The sequence below is a fragment of the Saimiri boliviensis genome, chromosome 3 (assembly GCF_048565385.1).
Source record: "Saimiri boliviensis isolate mSaiBol1 chromosome 3, mSaiBol1.pri, whole genome shotgun sequence".
In the NCBI taxonomy this organism is placed as follows: Eukaryota; Metazoa; Chordata; class Mammalia; order Primates; family Cebidae; genus Saimiri; species Saimiri boliviensis.
The window spans coordinates 160,824,976-160,851,847 of NC_133451.1; the positions used below are offsets into that span (position 1 = coordinate 160,824,976).

At 37.0% G+C, this 26,872-nt stretch overlaps 1 protein-coding gene across 4 annotated transcripts in view; it reads right to left on the minus strand.

Moving 5' to 3' along the window:
• The window catches only part of INTU (inturned planar cell polarity protein), a 95,339-nt gene that overhangs the window by 57,621 nt on the left and 10,846 nt on the right, over positions 1–26,872 (minus strand). For 2 of the 4 annotated variants that reach the window (XM_003927719.4, XM_074396929.1), the window contains exons 1-3: positions 23,205–23,470; positions 11,988–12,523; positions 5,691–5,776 (exon numbers count right to left, since the gene is read on the minus strand). In XM_003927719.4, coding sequence (XP_003927768.1) covers positions 5,691–5,776; positions 11,988–12,523; positions 23,205–23,350 — 768 coding nt within the window. In that variant the 5' untranslated portion in view covers positions 23,351–23,470. Of the gene's footprint in view, positions 1–5,690; positions 5,777–11,987; positions 12,524–23,204; positions 23,472–26,872 lie in introns of those variants that run through there. The other 2 variants (XM_074396926.1, XM_074396928.1) reach the window with 2 other exon arrangements.

Below are 26,872 nucleotides of genomic sequence, written 5' to 3' on the forward strand. Positions count from 1 at the left end.
TTTACTAGTTTGTTTTCTAATTTTTCTACAATATATGTATTATTTTTGTGTAACAAGGAAATAATAAAAGTTAAAACATTCCACTCAAGAATCATCTCCTTTAGGAAGACTTTGTCCCCTCCTTTAGGCCTAACAACTACCTGAGAGAGGAGTCCAAGACTACTAATCTTCAGGCTGTTCTCCTAGAAAAGGAGTTAGGTTCTTCCAAAGTTCTAGGAAAGCCAGCTATGGCCCAGTGCTAAATGAAATCAGTCTTGGTTATCTGCAAAATTTGGATCCAAGCTCCCAGATAAAGCCAGGGGAGGGGATAATGTACTACATGCATGATGATGTGCACCTGTTGAATAAATGAGAGCACAGGGCTGTAGCTGTAGCAACAGATCAGGTCGCAAAAGTCAGCAATTACATGGGTATTTCCACATTTTGTTTTGGAAATTTTAAGCCTACAGAAAAGTTGTAAGAAAGAGTACAATGATTGCCCATAATCCCACACCTAATGGCACTATTAACATTTTGTCACATTTGCTTCATTTTGTCTCTTCTCTCTGGTCTTCTTTTCCTTTCCTTCCATAGTCCTTCCTCCTCTATATGAATTTTTTAAGTTTTTTGGCTGAACCGTTTGAAAACTACTTACGGATATTTTACTACTTCATCCCTAACTACTTCAGAATGTATTTCCTAAGGACAAGGGCATCATCTTACACCAGGGGACCCCAATCCCTAGGTCACAGGCAGGTATGGGAACCATTAGGAACCAGGTGGCATAGCAGGAGGGGAGTGGCCAGTGAGCGAAGCTTCAACCATATTTACAGCCACTCCCCATCACTCACATTACCGCCTGAGCTCTACCTCTGGTCGGATCAGTGGTGCCATTAGATTCTCCCAGGAGCACAAAACCTATTGTGAACTGTGCACGCAGGTGGATCTAGGTTGTATAATCCTTATGACAATCTAATGCATGATAATCTGGCACTGTCTCCTGTCACCCTCAGATGAGACCATCTAGTTGCAGGAAAACAAGCTCAGGGCTCCCACTGATTCTATATTACAGTGAGTTATACAATGATTTCATAATAATAGAAATAAAGCACACAATAAATGTACTATGCTTGAATCATCCTGAAACCATCTGCACTCGTGGTCTAGGGAAAAACTTCCATGAAACTGGTTTCTGGTGCCAAAAAGGTTGGGGACTGCTGCCTTACATAAAACACGTAATTGCCACACTTAGGAATTTTAACATCAAATATAATACTCTTGTCTAATACAGTCCAAGTCCAGATTTCCCCAGTTGTCCTAATACAGATATTTCCCACTGCAATCCAGCATCAATCAAGGATTATTCACTGCATTTAGTTGTATGTCATTTGGTCTAGCTTAGTCTAAAACAGTTCTCCAGCCCTTTTTTGTCATTCATTATATTAACATTTTTGATGAATTTAAGACACCTGTTTTAGAAAATGTTAAAACTTGGCTTGAAAAGGAATGATTTGGCTTTTTGTACTTCATTTGTATAAAGGCTTAACCTCTAGATTTCATTGTGGTATCCTGAATGTATTTATTACAGAAATGGCTTAAAAAGCAAACACAGAATTGTAAAGTTGAAATTGGGTTCAGCAATTACCCTCTCAAATCCCTTCTGATTATGGACGAGGAAGCAAACCCAGAAGAATTTGGAAACTTGCTCAGAGTGAGGTTTAAAATGGAGATCTGACCTCCTTCTCCTCAGTAACTTTTCTGCCACATTACACTATGTCCTAGGCCATGTTCTATTGGATGACAAGAGGCTTTCAGATCCCTTTTATAGTCTGAGTATATGTTTAAAATGTTACTGTTAGATAGTTCCAAATTTAAATGTGAAAGTCTCCTACGGCATTCTCTACAGATCAGCTTTCTTCTCTAATTGCTTGAATAATTGTTTCAAATGCCGCAGATATAAACCAGGTCAAACAACTTTTTCTGGGACAGACCCATCTCATTAGCTCTGGCCCAGCAAGAACAAAGGGATGCAGACACCAAGCTCCACAAACCTGTGTGTGAAATGCAAAGATCATGCTCTGGAGTCAATACGGGTTCTAGTTCCTTGAGTAATTAGTTCTGTAACACTGGGCAAATCATTAAACCTCTCTTAGATTCTTTTCCTTCATGTATAAAATAGTACTAATTATTGGAATCTTACAGGTTGTTACGAGGAATAGATGAAATTCTTAAAGGAACAACAGAAGCAAAGCACCTGACAGATTGTCTGCTACACGTAGCACTAGCGTTCTCCTCCCAGTTCTATTCCTGCCTCCCTGAACTCCTAGTGCACACAGCCTCAGGGAAATGGCTGGGAGTGAAAAGCTTATAGTTTATACCCCCTTTCAACATGAACAAAGTAAGAAAAATGTAGTTTACTAATTAAACATGGTTTCTAGTTAAAGGAATTTTAACTGTCTTTTATACAGTTATTCAAAATATATTGCCTTAAATGCAGTTCTTACTTTTGAGAAAATCATAGCTATAATACCAATTCTGCTAGTAAAACAAACAAACAAACAAATGCATGCATGTTTATACTTATACTAGGGATGGGGGTGAAGCGGAGAGGGGACGGAGTAAGAATGAATGATATATGCAAAAATGTTAATAGGCTCTTCAGGTATGAAAGGCTAAGAGATTTTGTCCCTTACTTTTTTCTCTTTTCCAAAATTTCTTTGTATTCTTTTTAAGAGACAGAGTCTCAGTCTGTCACCCATGCTGGAGTGCAGTGGCAATCGTGACTCATGGCAGACTCGACCTCCTGGGCTGAAGCAATCCTCCTGCCTTGGCCTTCCTAAATACTAGGGTTACAGAGGTGAGCTACCATGCCTGGCCTATTTTTCAAAATTTCCACAATGAACAAGTATTTTCTTTTTTTTTTTTTTTCTTTTTTTCTTTTTTTTTTGAGACGGAGTTTCGCTCTTGTTACCCAGGCTGGAGTGCAATGGCGCGATCTCGGCTCACCACAACCTCCGCCTCCTGGGTTCAGGCAATTCTCCTGCCTCAGCCTCCTGAGTAGCTGGGATTACAGGCACGCGCCACCATGCCCAGCTAATTTTTTTTGTATTTTTGGTAGAGACGGGGTTTCACCATGTTGACCAGGATGGTCTCGATCTCTCGACCTCGTGATCCACCCGCCTCGGCCTCCCAAAGTGCTGGGATTACAGGCTTGAGCCGCCGCGCCCGGCCACAAGTATTTTCTTTTGTGATAACAAAAAGAGTTATGCCTATGTTTCTACAATAACACAAAGATTTTAATAGTATACATTTATAAAGGGATTACATTCTAAAGTTATAGATAGTCAAAATCCCTGAAATTACATTAGGAAGACATTGCTGTGTTGAAGTACCACATAGTTTCTTGGTATGATAAATCTAATTCACATAGTCAGGTTTTTCCACCTTCAAGACAAACTATTTCTTCAGGCACCAGAAGTAAGAACTGGAACTTAAGAGCCACACTGTATTAAAAAATATATCTTTAAATTCAGAACTGTACTTAATGCAGCAAGATGCTCATGGCGTACAGGCAAACTGGGCAAGCAGCAGTACCTGACTCCTCTGGTGTGTTTAACAAGGATAGGTTAATTGGGGACGGAACTGGTCTAAAATATTTAAATCCTCATTTCTTTCCCCTCTTTTTTCTTCTGCTAAGCATGCACAGCTGAATTTGCAAAAGCTAATTAAAGCTAAGTAAGTAGAATGTGATTCCACTGTACACATATCTTTTCATTTTTTTTTGATGACAGAATAGACACGACTGAACTCTGGCAATACTGGAAGCACACCTGCAACCAACATAGGCAAGAAAAGGGGATCCTTCACTTTGGGGTCATACATAGCCACTCGACTTGGAGGAAGCTGACTCGTTGAAATACTGCAATTCTTCACTACTGATCGATAAGTAGCTGCTTTCTGAGCACCGTGAAGTACCCCAGTACCCTCCATTGGATCTCCCCACATCTAGTGACTAAACTGGGTAACAGCACAACCTACAGCACCATGGCTGGCTGATGTCCACCTGATTTTTACTGTTTCAAACACCACCCTATCTCCATCTCCACCTCGCTATCCATTTCTAGGCATTGCTGGTCTCAGGTGCCACAGTTACCCCAGCGCTTTCATTTTACATTTCCAAGGACAGCTAAATTTACAAAGTATCTGCGTATGTGTGTGTGCGTGTGCACACGTGGGCATGCCTACATGTGCACACATACACATGCATACAAAGTATGTTTAAAAGAAAGAAATGGGCATTAGGGAAATCTTGCTTCCTAGAAAATGAGGAATTTCATCATGTGCCTTATTATTTCAGAATCTCAAATCAGATGCAGCTAAGATTCTGATTTATCAGGGATTCTGACCAATCCAAAAACGACTTCATCCTCTCACTGCCTGATGGGTCCTCTAACCCAACAGGGTCCAACCTTTTTGGCACCAGGGCCTGTTTTCATGCAAGACAATTTTCCACAGACCAGGATGTGGGGGATGGTTTTGGGATGATTCAAGCATACTACATTTATTGTGCACTTTGGTTCTATTATTATTATTATAATACATTGTATTATATAATGAAATAATTATACAACTCACTGTAAGGTAGAATCAGTGGGAAGCCTGAGTTTGTTTTCCTGTAACTAGATGGTCCCATCTGGAGGTGATGGGAGACAGTGACAAATCATCCGGCATTAGATTCTCATAAGGAGCATGCGACTTAGATCCCTTCTTTGCATGCAAAGGTCACAACAGGGTTCATGGTTTTAGGAGAATCTAATGCCACCGCTGATCTGACAGGAAGTGGAGCTCAGACACTAATGTGAACAATGGGGTGCGGCTGTAAATACAGATGAAGCTTTGCGTGTTGCCCACTGCTCACCTCCTGCTGTGGAGCCCCGTTCCTAACAGGCCACAAACCACTACCAGTCCATGGCCCAGGGTCTGGGGAACCCTGCTCTAACTCATATAAAGCATATCATCTTCCCTATCCTCCCAAAAAGAGAACGCTAATTCCTGATGCTATCTGGAACAGAGGATTCATAAGAAAAACGTACAGCATTTGCAAAATATACCTAATAACTGAAAAATGTCACCTATGATACACAGTGTCAGTGTTCAGGTATCAAAATGGCTTTTTATGAAATAAATTTATTTTTATATAAAAGGATTGAAAAACAATTCATTAAGTAGCCAAACAAAAGTCCAGGAGAAAAGCTTAATTAAATTAAAAAATATCAAGAAACTTACATAGTTTTTAAAACAAAATCTCATTGGAAAAAAAAAAGCTTTGTAGCAATAGTGATCCTAATAAGTCAGAGAACAGAAAACTCCATGACTATTTAAAATGACTCTTCTAGGAACTAGATTGTCACAAGCATATATGGTAGTTATAATGGCAAGTTTGTAATTATATATGTTTTCATTACTGTGGCTGCTTCACTACTGTTACTGCTTTATGTAGGGTAAGTTTTATTTGTAGATATTTTTCTGTCTGTTTAGAATAATTTCCAAAAGCTAATAATATTAGCAAGAGCTAAATTTTCTTAATTAGCCAAGTATCAATGTAACTCATCCATTATACATGACACTTTTCAGTAGCTTAAAAAAGAAAATAGTACAGGATGTATTAATTTTATGTAACATTGTAAAATATAGAAAAAGAATGTTCATACCTGCATAGGTCCAGGAATGCAAGACAGAACTCTTTCTATGTTTTCAGAAGTAACATCAACATCATTCACAGCAACAAGAACATCACCTGAATCCAGAATAACAATAAAAAGATAGTTCTATGAATATCCAAAAACCATAGAGGTCTAGAATTGGAACATTAAAGAGCTACTCTGACCTCCTCAAAGTATAATGAGAAATATGGTACAGACAAGCAGTAACTTGTCCAAGTTTATACAGCTCAGTGGTGGCAGGGCTAATCTAACTTTACTCTTCTTAATCTAGAATACTGCCCAACATTGCACCATAACTAAATACAACTTATGAATATTTTAAAAGATTAATATTTTCATTCTTGATACAATTGGGAGAATTATGTAAACCCAAAGGACAAAAGGAAAATTTGTAGCATGAACCAAATACTGTACTTGACAAAATTGAATCTAACCACTTAGACCCACAGTAAACAATACAAAACAAAAAACAAAACAAAACAAAACAAAAACCAGCTGAAATTCAAATTAAATCCATGTGGCACACCATAACTTAATATGCTATGGTATTCACTTCTGTTACTGCTCTATGTCTACACACAGTTCTTTGCTTCAAAGGCCCCAACCATATCAAAATACACTGCATGTTTGGTAAAAATCTCCTCTTCATGCACTTAAAAAAATGTGTTATGTTTGCCAAATCTGATAATAAAATAAAGATCAGTGTTAAAATGGAAATTTACTTTCAGAACATAATTAAAGATACTATAAAAATACCAGTGAGCTATAGTAATAGAAATATAGACATACCAAAGTTATTTTTCTCATCATTTCTAAATATGTTATTAGGCAATTGATGAAATAATTCATATTCATCCATTCATTTAACAAACATTTACTGAGCACTTACTGTGTACCAGGCACTGTTCTAAGCACTAGAGACAAAGAATTAAACAAAGACAAAATCTCTACCCTTGGGGAGCTTAATATTCTTTGTGGAAGATGGATAATAAACATACATACAGGTTGAGCATCCCAAATCCAAAAATGCAAAATCCAAAATGCTCCAAAATCCAAAACTTTTTGAGCACCAACCTGACCCTCAAAGGTAATGAAATGCTCATTGAAGCATTTCGGATTTGGGATTGTCAGATTTGAGATGTTCAAGAGGTATGTAGAATGCAATATTAAAAAAACAAACAAACAAACAAACAAATCTGAAACACTTCTCGTCCCAAGTATTTTGAATAAGAAGTACTCAACCTGTATATATAGAATCATGTTGGTAGACAATTCTTCATGAGTCTCATGTTTCTGTACATCTTATAAGCTGAGGCACTGAAAGACTTCGTTCTAGACTGTTTTCAAAGATGTTCGTATAATGAACAGCCTTGGACAGCACAGACAGTGTTTCCATCCTGAGTGAAGGTCAAGCTTGTTCATTGAATGGTATAATAAGGTCAATGCTGTGCTTAGTATCTTTTTATTAGTAACTTTTCTTTATAAAAGATTGGTGTTCCCTAAGTTCAGAGTTTTTTCCTTTAAGGCATCCCATTATTAGGCATCGCTTGGCCATCTTTAGGGTTGGCAAACAGATGAAAAGGTTGACACTTTAGGTACTGCCATTCCTCCATTTTTCCTTCCTCTCCTGGATACTCTATTATATGGGAAAGGGATTACGTGCAGAGTGAGCAGTAGTTTCTCAGGCCATCTGTGAATGCCTGAACTAGGTTTAGATGCTCAAGAGATAAAACTCAGATGAGAGTTTTGCAAGCACAGGCACCAAGTCACTATGATGGCTAACTATTACAGCACTTTGGGTAAACTTTCCCTAAAAGTAAGAACTTGCAGACTAAAACTTTCAACTTCAAGTCTACACGGGAAAATAAAAAAACCCACAATGATATGCCTGTTTAATTTCTCCTATATAAGAGATTAAACAAGAGTACTATAACAAATTACTTAGAGCTGTAGTGATTTTTAAAAAAATAAAGGAATGATGAACACTGTATAGCTGTGTCAACGTAAAATAAAGCCACTTTTGGACTAGCCGAGTGATTAGTTCTATTGTCTATAGTTTATTCTCAGGGCACAGAAATAGTAAGATCATTGTAAATTTGTTACTTTAAACTAAAACTCCATTGGATGATGTCCCAAATGACTTTTTTCTCCAAATCCTAACGAATACATTTCTGTAGTTGAGTGTTATAGGGAGTATCATCTAAAAGTATTAAGTCTAACAAACCTAACAAACCTCTAAAAAGGGGAGATGTCTCATCACAAAAATATATAAAAATAAATTTTAAAATCAAGGGTTGCATATCTAATATTTTAAAATGTTTAGTAGATAAATGTTCCCGTTCTATAAAAGCTGTATTTGTATACACTTCTCATTCTCCCAGACATTTGTTTTCCGCTAGTGTTTCTGAGCACTTCTCTGAAGTGACTCAGAGATGGCCGGCTTCCTGGACATCACACCTTTGCAGTGGACATCCTACGCGTCAGGAAAGGTCTTTCTCAATAAGTCACTAATATGCTCTGTACCGTTTCAAAGGCTGAAAGGAAATGAACTATATGATTGGTTTGCATTGTTGAATAAGAGATGGCCTGGGAATTATTGATGGGTAGAAATAAAATTTTTATTAAGAGATATATTTAAGAAACAAATAAAATATTTTTAAAAAGAGATCAGTTTATCACAGTTCTTCAAAGTGAAGTAAATTATGTGAGAAAAACCATCAATTTCTCAGTATATACTTAATATCAAACAACATATGTGTACTAAAGGGCTACTACATAAGGCACCAAGGGCTACGAAAATATATATGCAAAAGTTGGTTTACTGCTGTGTTTATACTATATATAAAATGAACATACGACTTAAGAAATTATTTTCGAAACAAAATTATCGTACACAAAGTAGGAAAAAGGAAGGATATATATCAAAATGTTGTCTTTGGGTATATGCATTTTTTTTTTGCTTAATTATATTTTCTAAATTGCCTACAATTAACATATACTGTTACTGTTGCAAAAAGAAAAAAAAAACTCATGTTTTACCAAAAAAACCCCCAACTGTGGTAATTGCCCTCCTAAGATATCTATGTATCAATTCCTGAAATCTGTGAATATGCTACCTTACACAGCAAAAAGGACTTTGCAGGGGTAATTAACCTAAAAGACTGGAAGATTATCCTGGATTATCTGAGCGGTCCTGAGGTTATAATAAAGGTCTTTATAAGAGGAAGGCAGAAGTGTCAGGATCAGCGTAAGAGAGACTGGAAGATGCTACGCTGCTGGCTTTGATGGTGGAGGACAGGACCACAAGCCAAAGAATCATGTGATTCTTCCCTGGAGCCTCCCAAAGGAGGTAGTCTTGTGGACACCTTGATTTTTCATAAAGAAGAACTACTTTAGACTTCTGGCTTACATTATTATTGTAAGATGATAAATTTGTATTTTTTTAAAAATCACTAAGTTTGTGGTAATCTGTCCCAGCAGCAATAGAAGATGAATGCACTAGCTTAATAATATAAAGAAATATTTGTGATGCACCAGAAAAGGAATTGTGAATGCTAAACAACAAAGATGGACATACAAGGTGCATCTGGAGGTCAGTTAGGAAAAAAATAAACCAGCCTTGTTTGTTAGAGGCAGGGATTTATGGACAGAAGAAATGGGAAACATGTATGGGACAGGAGAATGAAATCAGACTGTGAATTTAAATTGATCCTTTAAATTAAGCCAAATTTGACTTCAGGGAAAGGAAATCTGGTTTTTGACAAAGTTACTATATTTCTATATAGTTACTATATTACTTGACAAAGTTACTATATTCCCATTTTGCATTCAAAACTCGATGTTTTCTGCCAATGCATTTACTAACAATAAATTTTGTTATGATTTTTTTGAATTTCAATCTCAATCCCTCATCTATAGCATGCGGGCACTAAACTAGAGAGAATTAAGGTTCTTCCCAATCTACCATTCCAGAAGTCCTTGAATAATGATATCAACTCATTTTTTTGTGAAAACTGTTAAATGAGGAAAAATCAGATATTTATCCTGCCTTTCCTGTCTGAACCATGTGTCAAGGTTACCAAACAGAGGTGAGGGGGAGCTTCTTTTTATGAAAATAGTCTAACTGAAGCATCAAAAAAGACTGACAGAATTGGAGTATCACCATTTTGCAGTCCCTTAATAAACTGATGGGTCTAAGCAATGGTTATCAATAGCTGTTACTATCACAAAAAGAAATACAACAGATAATATGTTGCTCCTGATGGAAGTACACAGACCACCTATAAAATATGCTTGAAGAGGCCTCAAGATCTAACTACCAACTTACAGGAAATACCACTGAAAGGGGAGCATGTTAAATGAATTCTGGATCCTTTTATAGAACTAAAAGAACAAACCTTAGAGATATTTAGTTCAATCCTATCATTTCACTAGAAGGAAAGTTGAAGACCCAAGGGAATGTAAGTATGTATTAGCCCCTGTTCCAATTACCTACTGCTGCAAAACAAGTCAACCAAACAATCTTTTTTTTTTTTTTGACAGGGTCTCATTATGTCCCCCCGGCTGGAGTGCAGTGGTGCAATCTTGGCTCATTGCAACCTCTGCCTCCCAGGTTCAAGTGATTCTTGTGTCTCAGCCTCCCAAGTAGCTGGGATGCACCACCAGGTCCAGCTAATTTTTGTATTTTTAGTAGACACCGGGTCTCACCATGTTGGCCAGGCTGGTCTCAAACTCCTGGCCTCCAGTGCTCTGCCTACCTCGGCCTCCTAAAGTGCTAGGATTATAAGTGTACACCACTATGCCAGGCCTATACAAACAATTTTGAGGCTTAAAACAACAATCATTCATTATCTCCCCTGGTTCTGGGGTTAACTGGGGTCAGCCTTGGTTCTCACTTGAGGTTCCTCATGCAGTTACAGCCAGATGGTGGTTGGGGCTGGAGTCATCCTGAAGGCTTCTCACTTACATCTAGTGGCGAGGGCTTCAGCTGGGGCTATCAATTGGATCACTGGTGTCCTGGCTTCTTCACACAATGTTGACTGGGTTCCAAGAGCAAGCATCCCCAAAATAACGAGGCAGAAGCTACATCACGTTGTATGATCCAACCTCTTGAGTCACGTGGCACCCATTAAGCTGTAGTCACTGGCCCACCCAGATTCAATGACACAGAGTACAACTCTCCATGGGAGGAGTATTAACACTACATTTTAAGAACATATGCAGATCCTGTTGAAACCATTCTGGAACACGTACTTTGCCACAGATGCTCTTCCTAAAAGATTCCATATGACCCTCCTTATAAACCCCTATGATGGCACTTATCACACAGTGAGAAACTGCCTGCCTATTCGTAACCCATCTCTTTCACTAAAACATAGCTCCTTTCAAGAAATAATTGGATCAGTAAAGTAATCTTTGTATTCCTGGCACTTAGCAGATGCTAAAAAAACAAACTGTCAAATCAGTGAACAAACTAATGAAAGTCAAATTTAAAGCTGGGAATATCTGTAAATGTATCTGTAAATGTTCTTCATCTAAATCTCTTATGCTAAGTAAACTTAAAAGACTGTCAGCTTTTAGAACTGTTATTACTTTTAAATTTTAGTAATAATATATCCTCACATTTGACTCATTTATCTTTAAGTAGTAAGACTGCTACTTAAACATTGTATCTAACAGCTTAAAATTAATCAGCAACACAAAACACTCATCTTAATATATATTCAGGATAACTTGTGGATTTATTTTTCTTGAAAATTGGCGGACTATTTTATGACACATGCCCTTAAAAGGAAATTTGTGTATAACACCACTGTTGCTAAACATGCCAAATGAAACAGCTGAAAACCACTCCAAGAACTTACTGTACTCAAGTGCAAACATACAATTTAAAAGTATTTTTATTCATAAATTATATATTTTTGTATCCTGTTACTGGATATAGCCATTCAAACCTAAATTATCACTCTACAATCTACTATTTTTTTCTTGTCAGCAAATATAACCAAGATGAAATAAAATTACATAATTCAAAACTTGAAAATTAGGTAAGCAATTGGCCTGAAAAAGGCACACACGTATTCAACACACTGAACTGGCTATCTTAAGAATACTGTGCCTTCTAGTGCACCATTCATAACCGTTTCATTATTGAACCAAATGTCATTAATCAGTTCTTAATCTGCGGAGACTGTATATAATAGTTTTTGTCACATTTCCTGCAAGGTGTCATCATTAATCATGTATCTCTGTAAACAACGATGAACGTGTACCAGCAACACTTACCAATGAGTACCTGACCACTCTTCATAGCAGATCCCCCTGGCAGCAGGCCATGGACCACAAGCCTCTCTCCATCACCCTGCTTTCCAGTTCTTCTCCAGCTCCACTTGGTCTGATGAATAATTCCAACCAGCACTTCTAGAAGCTTGAGCTGTTCTTTGGCTTTGAAGACAGTTAGCTTTTTGGGGTTTACATAAACATTCACATCTTTGTACTGCTGTTGGACAATGACTCCTGTCTTCTGATTGGACTGATGCTTTAGAATGGATACGGGCCCATTATCGTTGCTATTTTTTTTCTTGCAGCGCTTGGGTAAAAGTTTTTTTCTTCTTAAAATTTTGGTAAACTGCTTGAGTTTGGGTTCATACTTTTTTCTTTCTTTGTAATCATCTTCAATGACAATCTCATTTTCACTGAACCTGACATGGTTCACAGTTGGTGTCTCAGGAAGGAGGCTTTCTTCTTCATCCTCACTCAGTTCCAAATAAAACAGCTCTCCATTCTTCTGCACACTGTCCAGCCATTCAGGCTCAAGATCACTACGAAAAAAGGAAAAGATAATAGCAGCCCAATATAAAAAAAATAGGTATGTTATCCTGGCATGGGGGTGAGGGTAGGGGCTGGGTAACAGGGATGGGAAAGGGTGAAACTTCTTTATTATTTCAAATTATCCTTACTATTTCTAATTTATTGTGAGCCTCAACAATATTTCCTATAGGAGGCTTTTTCTGTAGAGCTTTGAAGAATGAGACTTGGAGGAGAAGGAATAAAAAAGGCATAGCAATAGAAAGGAAAACCAATGAAAAAAGAGATGGTCTCCTTAGAGAATCTGTGAGTCGAAAAAAATTAATTCAATCACTGTGTGGTTATTGCTTACTTTAAACAATTTCACTGAGTGATAATTTGCATTAGCAGGTGATTATGCAATTATACCCACAGAAGCATGCCAATTGGATACTGTACATGAAAATACATTATTTGCATACAAATTATTTAGGATGGCTGTCAGGTTAAAATGAAAGCTAAAGCCTACCAGCTTTAACAGACTTATATAAGTTTTCAAAAAGAAACATTCACTTCACCATGAACTAAAATCTGTCCTGAAAACAGTTTATAATCACAGCTAATATAGTAATGATCACTTTACAGTCTATAATTTCCATAAAACTCCTTTTTATGAAAAATTATAGTAAGAAATCCAAAGCATATATCATATAATTCATCATGTAATTATAAAAAATATTTTTGACTGGGAAGTATGCTGCCGGAGAAAAACAAAAATTACTGCTTTTAAAATGGTTGAAATAGCATTAAGAAGCAAAAATACTCATGGTAACAAATCTAAACTCTACCCTGTTCAATATTATGAACAGTTTACCTTTTAAACTGTTATTCTTTAAAGTGAAACTACTCATAGTAGAAAAATGAACATGGAGAGAGTCTTTCCAGAAACATGAGCTGTAATATCCTGGCCTGAAAGAGTCTAATTTGTGTTGTAATCATTAAATCAGAAGACATTTCTATTTTCTGCACTGTTTATTAGCAACTCCAGTTCTTTTAACTTAAAAGTTAAATGTTTCTTTCAAAATACTTTGAAAATTATCCCCCAGAATATACTATTCTATTACTCAACTCAAACTAACTACTGCCCTGGTCTGTGGCTGGTCATTAATACAGAATTTTCAACTATATATGAATCATTTTTTAAAAGGCCTAACAAGCTCAAAATATCAAAACTAACATTTCTTTGGGACTTGTTGGCTCCCAGTATACGGTATCATCATAGGCACTAAGCATTACTTATTATACAGATTATTAACCAAATATTGCTTATTTCAACTATACCTATCTGTACCCACAAAATCAATATTTAAATAACTCTGCAGTTCTACTCTTGAGAATTGTACATAACTGTATCCCCACCACAATCATCTAGATTACAAAGCTACTTTAGTTTTAATTGCTAGAGTATAAATACCATGATTGCACATTAATTTCTTACCAAAATATATATCAATTTAATATATCTATCAATTTAAACAATGATTAAAGTGTATCAGCCTTATTATCTCACCCTTTTAATCTGGTAAGTTATTTATATTAGAGACATGTAAAAAGAATATTTTTTTCCACTTGCTAAATATGAAGATGATTCATTTCAATCCCTAAAATTTGAATGTGAAACCACTTTTGGTTATGATTCAAAGATCCATGGAGGTGGGGGCCAAGGGGGATAGCATCTTGGCATTCAATTGTGGAGCAACTGAACAGCACCAGGAACTGTAGTAGTTAGCAGAATTATAATGATGAGAACGTCAGTTCCTGCCCTTGCTTAGCAAAGAGAAAGCGAGAAATAATTCGTGACAATACACAGGGTAAGTATAAGATAGAGGCATACAAGAGAGTCACCCAGCTTAGCCTAGCTAGAGGTTGAGAGGAGATCAGGGAGACCCCAGAAATCAGTTTTAAAGGATAAATCAGGAGGAAAAGAGACGGGGAGCTGAAAGGAAAGCTGTGAAGAGGATTTTAAACAGGAGTAACAGCATAAGCAGAGATCTGAGGGTAGTCCCTACAGCCTACATGGAGAACTACTGGCCATCTGCAGTTGCCAGAGCAAATGTGAAAGGTGGGGAATGACAGAAGAGGTGAAGCCTAGTTTTGTCAGGCTTTTCAGATCACCCTAACAGGTTTTGCTTTTGTAGTTCAGGTAGGAAGGCATCAACAAAGAGTTTTAAGTAGAGAGTTTATATGTTAAATATCCCTGGATAGGCCTACTTTGGCAAGCAAATGGTTGGTGGATTTGAGGTGGACCAGACTCAAGGGAGGATGACTAGTTAGGGGGCTGTTTCAGTAGTTGAGGCAAAAATGACAAATAAAGCAATAGTAGAATAGACGGGAAGTAGAAAAAACATTTGAGAAACTCTTGAAAATCACCAGAACTTTGAGACTGATTAGGTGAGGAGATGAGAGTGAGGGATTAATATTGTAGATTTGGGGACTGTACTTTCACGCGTCCTTTTGTGCATGTGCAGACTCACTGTAATAAATGAGAACCCAATCTTTTTTTTTTTTTTGAGACGGAATTTCGCTCTTGTTACCCAGGCTGGAGTGCAATGGCGCGATCTCGGCTCACCGCAACCTCCGCCTCCTGGGTTCAGGCAATTCTCCTGCCTCAGCCTCCTTTGTAGCTGGGATTACAGGCACGTGTTACCATGCCCAGCTAATTTTTTGTATTTTTAGTAGAGACGGGGTTTCACCATGTTGACCAGGATGGTCTCGATCTCTCGACCTCGTGATCCACCCGCCTCGGCCTCCCAAAGTGCTGGGATTACAGGCTTGAGCCACCGCGCTCGGCCTTGGAACACAATCTTAATACAAGTCATTTTCTCTTACTATCTCTCTCACATAAACACTGTTAAAAATCTATGCTTTCATAATCATATAAAAACATATATAGGGTTATTCTGTCACTGTTTTGAAAAAATGGAATTATTACATATGCACCTATATAAAGGTATATACTTAACTTTATAATTTCTCCCTTAGCAATACAGCTTAGAAATCACCAGTGGCTGTGTGATTTCCATATCAAGGATGTAGGACATTTGGTCATCCACCTACTGATAAGCTTTGTGTTCAGTTCTTGTTTTTCCACCACAAAGTTATAGGAACCATCCATATACACGTGTGTAAATACAGGTCTTTACCCAAAAAAAGTATACTAATTCATATAATCACTAGCAATATGTGGGATCTATTCTCTTAATGTCTAGATTTTTAAAAAATACATCAATTAAAAGATATCATTTTAATGTATTTTAAATGTAAAAATGTAATATAAGGTAATTTTAATGTAAAAAGACAGCATTTTAAGAAAGACAGTTTTAAAAAAGAGGAAGAAACTAAAAGGAAGATAAAGAGGTAGAGACAGGGAAATGTACATTGAGACCCCACACAGAAGGGCAACTTATACTGAAAAGCAAATGAACTGAAAAATTATGAAGAGCTGAGTTCAAATTTTGTTCTATTACGATTTTAACTTTCCTAAGAATGATCAATTGTTTTAGTTTTCCTCTTGTTGAAAACAGATTATAGTTACCTCACAGGACTGTTGTCAATAGAAAATATAATAATGTTGTTCCTGACAACATAGTTAAGTTTCAAATAAATGTCACTTCCCTTCCTCTTGCCTTTACTAGAGATAACTCTTGTGTTTCTGTATTAAATGAATGTGTTTCTGGCATTAAATGAAGATGTCTCTAATGATCTCAGTTTGCCAGGTTTTAGGCTAGGTGCTAGTGACACAAGAAGCCAAGCTAGGCACTGCTTTTAAGGACCCTACAGTTCAATATTCCTGGAAGTTTCTTTATTGCTACTCCAGAGAATAAGTTCCTAGGTAGATAAGCATCAAGAGATTGGTCAATGGGTACAAAATTACAGTTAGATAGGAGAAATAAGTTCTGGTGTTCTATTGTACAGTAGGGAAACTATAGTTAACAATATTACAGTGTGTATTTCAAAATTACTAGAACAGAGGATGTTTGAATGTTCTCATCACAAAGAAATGATAAACGTATGAGGTGATAAATATGTCAAATGTCCTGATTTAATCACTACGCAATGTATACATACATGTATGGAAACATCACATTGTACCCCATAAATATGTACAATTATTATGTCATTTTTTTAAAAAGAGGATAAATGATTACTATATTAAGAAATTTTAATAGAATTCTAACAATTGTCCCAAACTAGTTCTTCTAGTCCTACTAGAAGAAAGGGGATGTATTAACCACAATAACAACAATAACAAAAATAACAACATAAAAACCTAACCTTTCATTACAACTTCACCAAATTAAAGAAATTAATACATATAGATAATTCCCACTCCAGGAGATAAAATTTAATCCCTCCTCCCCTTGAGTATACACTTAGTGACTATATTCTTCCAGAGAACAAAGTATGGAAAGGGAAAGAAAGTAACTTTCCGGGGAAGAGACCTAGAAGACACCACCTTACATAACCAAGTGAACAAGGTTATGAAGAACAGGAAAGGACTAAGAAATTGTTACAGACCAGAGGAGACTAAGCACACAATATAATATTCTGAATTGAATCCTGGAATATAAAAAGAACATTAACAGAAGAGTGGTGAAAGCCAAATAAAGTTTGGAGTTAATAGAAATGACCGATGTACATGTCTTAGTTTCAACAAATGTATAATAGTTGTGTAAGATGTTAACTTCAGGGGAAACTGAGTGAAGGATTTATGGGAAGCTTGAACTATCTTTGGAACTCTTGTGTAAATCTAAACTTACTCAAAAATAAAAAAACAATTAATGAAAGGAATTAAATCAGTTTTAATTCAGATCTTTGTAACACATGGGTCATATTTCAGCACTAATATAAATAAATCCTTCTTCAACATTTTCTAAGACCCTATGGTAAAAGCTGCAGAATTCTCATTGGGTAAATGTTTTTAACTTTTCTTTCAATGAGTCTTGTTTTGTTTATTCTGCTTTGCTTTAGGCAGAATAACCATACGTTTATAGCCTGCCTGCAATGTTCTAGGGCACTTTAATTGGTGTTCTAGGGCCTAAATGACGTGGTAAACATGAGTACAGCCCTTCTTCCCAAAAAAAGACTTGTTAATTTGCAAATGAGCAAGTTCACTTACATAAGCTGCAACATAAATATATTAAAGAAAATGAACTTCAGATAATGCTAACAATTTTCTCATTCCTGATGTATTCAAGAATATCTAGGTCACCACTAAATCTTTTAATACCCTCTAATAGTTATATGAATGTCTCAGGTCTTTATTTGCATTAATGCCAGCATTTTTCATCATTTGCAATAGTATAGCAATTTCCTTAACTACCACAAGAAAAGAGCTATAAAAAATGTCCTACTGGCACATTTTTTATTTAAGGAAAATAGACATTTGTTACTATTCCAAATCTGTTACATTATACTTTTTTCTTTTTATCTTAGTGGGCAAAGCACAATGCACTTTACCAAAGTGGTAGGTAACACATATAGTTTTGTGGTGCTAATAGGTAAAAAAGGACAATTCTAGGAACAGAGAAAAACCACACACAATAAAAAAACACCATGACAAATTAATACGGATTCTATCCAGCACTTGTTCAGTAAGCACTGGCCTGCCCATGCTTCTCTATGTTTTCTTTTTTGTGTTCGGTCTACCAATGATATCTCATTTGTACTCTTGATGGTCTTCTGATCATTTTCTAAAGGAACACCATGAATTGCAATCATTAAAATATATCCTGGATGATATAACAGCTTAGGGGTAGGGAGTCTCAGATGGGCTGAAGCTCCTCTGGCCAGTCAACATTAGAATAACTGTTAAGCACGTCAGAGAAGGCAAAGGGATCAGTCAATAAATGCGTAACTCTTCATTCACTTCAGGTAATATATCTAATAGTGACCTCATTCCCCAGGTCACATTTCCTACCACCAGCCCCCTCAGCGAAATGGGTCATTCCCATGCATCACTAAGTTAGTGATACAATCTAACCCTGGCAGAACAAAAATCATACACCAATAAACCATTTTGTGTTAGGACCTTACTGTACTTTTAAAGATGTCAAGTGGGACAGAGAGCTAATCAAACGACTGAAATCCAAGTGCCAACACTCAGGAATAAAAAGACTGCTGCAGGAGAGTACAGGATGGAGAAAGAGTCTAAGAGGTATCAGAAAAGATACTAGGAAAAGGTAGCACTTAAGTGGGACCTTTAATGATTTTGACAAGTAGAGACAGGAAGAAAGGGTATTTCAAACAGAGAACAAAGTACATAAAGGTGCAGGTAGGAAAGCACATGGTCAGTTTGAGAATGAGTGGAGAATCATTTTCAATAATGAACTGGGAGATCAATAAAAATGAGATAGGAAAGACTTGGGACAATTCTAAAAGAGTTTTAAAAATCACCCTAAGGAATCTAGAATTTATTTGGAAGGCCACCAAACTTTTGAGTAGAGTAGAAAAATGATTTAGAACTGTGTTTTAGAAAGCAAACCGGCAACGGTATGGAAGAAAGACCAGAAACAGGAGAAATCAGAGGCATGCAGATTAGTTAGGAGGCAACTCCACTGGCATGGGAAACAGGCGAGAGGCAAGAGGCAAGCCTTTTAAGTAAGGCAGTGCCTGTGAGGAGGGAGAACGGAAAAAAACCAGTGAAGGAAGTCAATAGTCTGGAGACATCAGATCTGGAGACAAGAGTAAGGAGACAGTGATGTCAGTAAATGAGATGGGCAGCTTTAGAGGAGAAATGGGAGACAATGAATTCTCTTCAGACACTGAGCTGGAAGTAGAGATGACAGCAGGGAATTAACGTTTTTCATCATAAACCTAGTTATATACCTGGTGTCTTTTTAATCTATAGTATAAGTAAAAAGGAATAAGGTTTCAGCAGAAGAAAAAGTAGGAAATATTATCCTAAATTGGATGCTAATAGTATGGCATCATGAGTTTAAATGAAATGGTTTGATTCTTCACAAGTAGCATGTTCTCATATTAAAAATTAAAGAGAGAAATTTGGGCATTTCTACACATCGAGTTGGAGATATGATGTAACTTTGGCAAAACAAAAATTATAAAGCAGCAAAACATTTTATGTTAGAGCTTTACTGTACATAATAGGTTTTTCCCCTTTCCTTTCCCCTTTTTTTTTTTTTTTTTTGAGACAGTGTCTCACTTTATCACTACATTGCAGTGCAGCGTAGTGATTTCAGCTTACTGCAACCTTCGTCTCCTGGGTTCAAGTGATTCTTCTGCCTCAGCCTCCCAAGTAGATGGGATTATAGACATATACCACCATGCCTGACTATTTTTTTTGTATTTTTAGCAGAGATGGGGTTTCACCCTGTTGGTCTGGCTGGTCTTGAACTCCTGACCTCTGGTGATCCACTCGCCTCAGCCTCCCAAAATGCTGGTATTACAGGTGTGAGCCCAGCTCAGCATAGGTCTTTAGTCTACAATGGTGATAGGGGTTTGCTGTACCCAAAAAAAAAAGGACTTTTTTTTTTCCTTCAGACAGGGTTTTGCTCTGTTACCCAGGATGGGGTGCAATGATGTCACAGCTCACTGTAACCTTGAACTCCTGAGCTTAAGTGATCCTCCCACCTCAGCCTCCCAAATTGCAAGATTACAGCAGACATATACCATCACACCTGTTTAATTTTTTAATCGTTTATTTTAGAGATGGGGTTTCACTATGTTGCTGAGGCTGGTCTCTGACTCCTGGTATCAAGAATGCTCCTGTTTTGGCCTCCCAAAATGGTAGGATTACAGGTGTGAGCCACCATAGGTGGCTGAGAGATGAACTATTAATGGGGGCAATAACATGGATGAATCTCAAAGTAATTATGCTGAGTAAAAGAAGGCAAAGAACATTCATACGTACAGTTCCAACTTTATGAAACTTTAGAAACTACAAACTGCTGCAGAGTAATGAAAAGCAGATAAATGGCTATCAAAAGAGGCATAAATGGACTTCAGCAGGCACATGGAGAGACTCAGGCGAAATGGCTTAAGTTCATTAACTTGACAGATGTGTACATGTCAAAACATAAAATTGTACACTTAAAATATGTGCAGTTTTTTTGTATATTAACTATCCTCCAATGAAGCTATTTTTAAAGTCCCAGAAAAAAATTTAAAGGAAATATCTCCCTTCTTTTCCAGCCAATCCTCGTGTTTTAGGTAGAGATTTCCTTGCTTGTAACAGCTAATTTATGTCATTTAAAATTACAGTATTCCTGTTTCTCTCTATCAGCCAGTTTTTAAATTGACATAACAACAACAAAAAATTCACTTTGAAAAATGAAAAATCCAAGTCATAAAATTGACAACTTCTGGGTAACATGAACTAGGCATGTTACCTAGTAACTTGGCATTGCTGCATGTGAATGTATGATTTCCATTATCTTAATACTAAAATGTGCTAATGACTCCCTCAACCCAACCAACCCACCAATATTATCTCTGAGGTCTCCCAGGGGACATACCCATGTGCCAACTTAAGACATACTGCAGCAATATAACCTCTTATTCTTTAACAAACCTAAAACAAACCTATTACAAGAACTCTACCAGAATTTACCATAATGTAATTTCATCTCACAGATGATAAACTTTTAAATTCCATATTGACAATCACATGCAGCTCAGGTATAAAGCATGTATGAAACAGTATATTCCCAAAATACTCATGCAGATAACTAACTAAAACCTTGAAAATTTAGGATATTTTATGTGAATCAATATGTAGTACAACCTCCTTAATAAGCTTCATGTAGTCCATGAAATACAATAGGAAATTCATGTCATTACTTTGATGAGAAAGACTAAGATTGGCATTCCTGTGCCTTTGATTAAAGAGCGGTTCTGTACAAGTTGGGAAGGCTACTTCTTTTAATGATGACTGTAGCTTAGAAAACTAAACATCTAACACCATAAGGGAAGAACAGAACATAAGCCTTTCTCATAAGGTCAGCAAATTAATCCTTATGTTCTACAAATCAAGAACTGACAGACTTAAAATCTGAAACTTGGTAGGACTTGAAATACAGACCAGCAAAACACCTTATGATAGGAATTTGCTACATTTTTATTATGAAAAGGATAAACACACTAGAGTATTTGGCCTGATTAGTAGTAACATGAAAAGCTTAATGATATTTTTTTAAAAGCTAAAATATAACACATATATACATATATTTTGAATAACGAAATACTTTGAAGTGACAAGTTTTCCTATCACAAGATCTTCAGATTGGTCATTTCCTAGGAAACAAAGATCACTATTTTAATCCCATCAGAGTCATGGTGGCCCATTAAATATCAGGCATCTTGAATTCTCACACTGACAATACTCAGCTGTGCAACCACATAGGAATTACAGATTCCCTCTGGGCTAAAAGTATGTGACTCTAAAATTGGAGAAGCCAAGAGTAAAACTTGATTAAAGTTTTACTCTTATTTGGCCTCAGTATGTGAAACCATAGACAGTGTACAGTGTCTATGTCTATGGTTTCAACTGCCTATGGTTTCACATACCAAGGCCAAATAAGGTTCTTTGTAATTCCTATTTCTTTCCAGCAGTGTTGTGTAATAACCATGAATTTTAAAATTATTTTTTAAATGCCCATAGATTACAAAAAAACTATGATATTTTAAAATTTGTTTGAAGTCTTCAAGAATATATTAAGGAGGTTTCTCCACCATACTTTTAAAGACAATAATAAAAATCTTTAATATACTGGTAGGTAAAAACAATTGCCAAATAACTGTTACTTCTACACACACATAAATTATTTGTTAACTGTTGTTCCTAAATACACATAAAATGTCATCCTAAAACTGCCCAGATATGGTTGTCCATTACTGGGTTAGTTGACATTTTGGCATCAAAACCTTTTCACCATTAGTCACTCACTTCAAGCTACTACTGCTAATTGACTTTTCTAATTCTTAATCCATAGTAGTAAGCGATAGATTTTCTTAAAAATGATGTAGCACTGAGTACTGGGAATCAAAATAACCTCTTCATGGCATTAGTAATAAAAAAGGTGAAAACCTTTAGGTATCAGTATTTTTAAAAATTAAATTATAACGTAAAATGGAAAACAAGAAAACCATGGAAATGCATAGGAAAATATAGCAGAAATATCCAGAAGTGCTGAGAGGTTGTCCTTGATGGTGAGACTATGGGTGGGCATTCTTTCTGTTATATAGCTATTCGTTTCCATAACAGAAAAAAATCTGCGTAAACAACTGCCTTATAAAACAGTTGTTTTATAAAGTGGGGTGTCTCTCCACTTCAAATACTAATGAGATTAAGTCACAAAGATCACACCAAAGGAGCAAGATGACACTGCAATCGGAACAGAGTTTTTGAACCCTGTTACAGATACATCCTCCTATGGCCTAGACAGACCCCAAGACCAGAAAGAGGAGATTCTCCTCATCTAAGAATCATTTTTAAAAAACCTATAGTAGCAAAGACTGGCATCCTCATTTCTCCTTACACCACCATACAACGGAACGTGGTGCAATTAAATCTCACTTATTATAGAACCTCAGTCACTCGATTCCAACCACGCCAAAATCCTTGCAGTTTCCCCAGACCACGTGTATATTCTCTGGATCGAAGGGATGGACTTAATTGTCCCTCTTTGAGAACCTTACTCATCATCGCTACTCGCTGAGGAATATGAACCCGAGTCGCTGACCCGATCTTCAGAATCACAGCCCTCATCTTCTTCTTGTGAAGAGGGGTTTCCAGGGAACTCGTCTGGGCTCCGAGGCGAATCGCACGAAGCCACAGCGGCCATCCTCAGGGATTCAACCGCTACGAGTAGAATAATTCAAATCTCGCAGCTGCAGCTTGCTGAAACCGCCATGTTGCCTCTGCCTGGGAAAGGGACAGAGGCCACGTGACCACCAACTCTTAGCTGCTATTGGTGGTAGCTCGGGTTGCCAAGGAGATGAAGAAGCTTCCCAGGCAAAACAAGGGGGATTGAAAGCAGCCGGTGAGCTGAAAATTCGAGGAGGGCGTCTCATTACGAAGAAAAGGAAGAGCTAAAACTTCACCGCTTATGCTCCCCAGAATGCTCTTCCTTGGAGCAGCATAACTTGTTAAAACAGGCGGAGATCCCCTGGGTTTTCCCCTTTTTCTTCCAGGGCTGGATTCCGTTTGCTCTTTGTTCTGTGTTTCTAATGCCTAACAGCTGTTGGTCAGCCTGGATTTCCTTCCAGGTGAAGGAAACCGCATTTTAACCTTTCCTTAGGGCCTCATCCATGCAAGTAATAAAGGCTTTTAAGCAATGCCATCTAGGTGTTAATGTAAATTCGCTCCATTGTTTCTTTGATTTTCATATTGGTTTTATATTGTTTCCCAATTGCAAATTTTCACAGTTTTCCCAAGTGTGTATTGTAGAGTGTCACAAATGAGCGGCAATACTGTGAAATCAATTTCATGTTAATTTTCTAACTCAAAATTTTATAATCTAATTGTGTTCTCATTACTAAAGTTGGAAGGGTAAACTGGTAAAATCTACCTGTCATTTATTAATACCTACATCAAGTATTTTTTTAAGTTATACTTTAAATTCTGGGGTACATGTGCAGATAGTGCAGGATTGTTACATAGGTATACACATGTCATGGTGGTTTGCTACATCCATCCCCCTATCTCCAACATTAGGTATTTCTCCTAATGTTATACTTCCCCAACCCCACCACACCCTGCTATCCCTCCTGTAGCCCCCCACACCCCAACAGGCCCCAGTGTGTGATGTTCCCCTCCCTGTGTCCATGTGTTCTCACTGTTCAACATCCACTTATGAGTGAGAACATGCAGTGTTTGTTTTTCTGTTCTTGTGTTAGCTTGTGGAGAATGATGGTTTCTAGCTTCATCCATGTCCCTGCAAAGGACATGAACTCATCCTTTTTTAGGGCTGCATAGTATTCCATGGTTTTTTTTTTAATATGTGCCACATTTTCTTTCTCTGGTCTATCATTGATGGGCATTTGGGTTGGTTTCAAGTCTTTGCTATTGTAAACAGTGCCACAATGAACATACATGTGCATGTGTCTTTATAACAGATCAATTTATAATCCTTTGGTATATACCCAGTTATGGGATTGCTGGATCAAATGGTATTTCTATTTCTGGATCCTTGAGGAATCATCACACTGTCATCCACAATGGTTGCCTAATTTACACTCCCACCAACAGTATAAAAGCATTCCTATTTCTCCACATCCTCTCTAGCATCTGTTGTCTCCAGATTTTCAAATAATCACCATTCTAACTGGTGTGAGATCGTATCTCAATGTGGTTTTGATTTACATTTCTCTAATGACCACTGATGATAAGCATTTTTTCATATGTTTGTTGGCTTCATTCATGTATGTCTTATTTTGAGAAGTGTCTGTTCATATCCTTTGTCCACTTTTTGATGGTGTTGTTTGTTTTGTTCCTATAAATTTGTTTAAGTTCTTTGTAGATTCTGGATATTAACACTTTGTCAGATAGGTAGATTGTAAAAACTTTTTCCCATTCTTTTGGTTGCCAGTTCACTCTAATGATTGTTTCTTTTGCTGTGCAGAAGCTCTTAAGTTTAATTAGATTCCATTTGTCTATTTTGGCTTTTGTTGCCATTGCTTTTGGTGTTTTAGTCATGAAGTCCTTGCCTTGCCTACATCCTGAATGGTATTGCCTAGGTTTTCTTCTAGGGGTTTTATGGTGTTAGGCCTCATGTTTAAATCTTGAATCCATCTGGAGTTTAATTTTTGTATAAGGTGTAAGGAAGGGGTCCAGATTCAGCTTTCTGCACATGGCTAGCCAGTTTTCCCAACACCATTTATTAAACAGGGAATCCTTTCTCCATTGCTTGTTTTTGTCAGGTTTGTCAAAGATCAGATGATTGTAGGTGTGTGGCATTACTTCTGAGGCCTTTGTTCTGTTCCATTGGTCTATATCTCTGTTTTGGTACCAGTACCATGCTGTTTTGATTACTGTAGCCTTGTGGTATAGTTTGAAGTCAGGTAGCGTGATGCCTCTAGCTTTGTTCCTTTTGCTTAGGATTGTCTTGGCTATGCGGGCTCTTTTTTGGTTCCATATGAAGTTTGAGGTGGTTTTTTCCAGTTCTGTGAAGAAGGTCAATGGTAGTTTGATGGAAATAGCATTGAATCTATAAATTACTTTGGGCAGTATGGCCATTTTTGCAATATTGATTCTTCCTAACCATGAGCATGGAATGTTTTTCCATCTGTTTGTGTCCTCTCTTATTTCCTTGAGCAGTGGTCTGTGGTTCTTCCTGAAGAGGTTCTTCACATCCCTTGTTAGTTGTATTCCTAGGTATTTTATTCTCTTTGTAGCAATTGTGAATGGCAGTTCGCTCATAATTTGGCTCTCTGTCTGTTATTGGTTTATAGAAATGCTTGTGATTTTTGCACATTGATTTTGTATGCTGAGACTTTGCTGAAGTTACTTATCATCTTAAGGAGATTTTGGGCTGAGACAATGGGGTCTTCTAAATATACAATCATGTCATCTGCAAATAGAGACAATTTGACTTCCTCTCTTCGTAATTGAATACCCTTTATTTCTTTTTCTTGCCTGATTGCTCTGGCCAGAACTTTCAATACGATGTTGAATAGGAGTGGTGAGAGAGGGCACCCTTGTCTGGTGCCAGTTTTCAAAGAGAATGCTTCCGGTTTTTGTCATTCAATATGATATTGGATGTGGGTTTGTCATAAATAGCTTTTATTATTTTGAGATACGTTCCATCAGTACCTAGTTTCTTGAGAATTTTTAGCATAAAGGGCTGTTGAATTTTGTTGAAGGCCTTTTCTGCATCAATTGAGATAACCATGTGGCTTTTGACTTTGGTTCAGTTTATGTGATGGATTACATTTATAGATTTGTGTATGTTGAACCAGCCTTGCATCCCTGGGATGAAGCTGACTTGATTGTGTTGGATAAGCTTTCTGATGTGCTGTTGGATTTAGTTTGCCAGTATTGTATTGAAGATTTTTGCATCAATGTTCATCATGGATATTGGCCTGAAATATTCTTTTTAGTTGCGTCTCTTCCAGATTTTGGTATCAGGATGATACTGGTTTCCTACCGTGAGTTAGGAAGGATACCCTCTTTTACTATTGCTTGGAATAGTTTCAGAAGGAATGGTACCAGCTCCTCTTTGTACCTCTGGTAGAATTCAGCTATAAACCAATCTGGTCCTTGTCTTTTTTTGGTTGATAAGCTATTAATTGCTCCCTCAACTTCAGACCTTGTTATTCTCTAATCAGGGATTCAACTTCTTCCTGGTTTAGTCTTGGGAGGATGT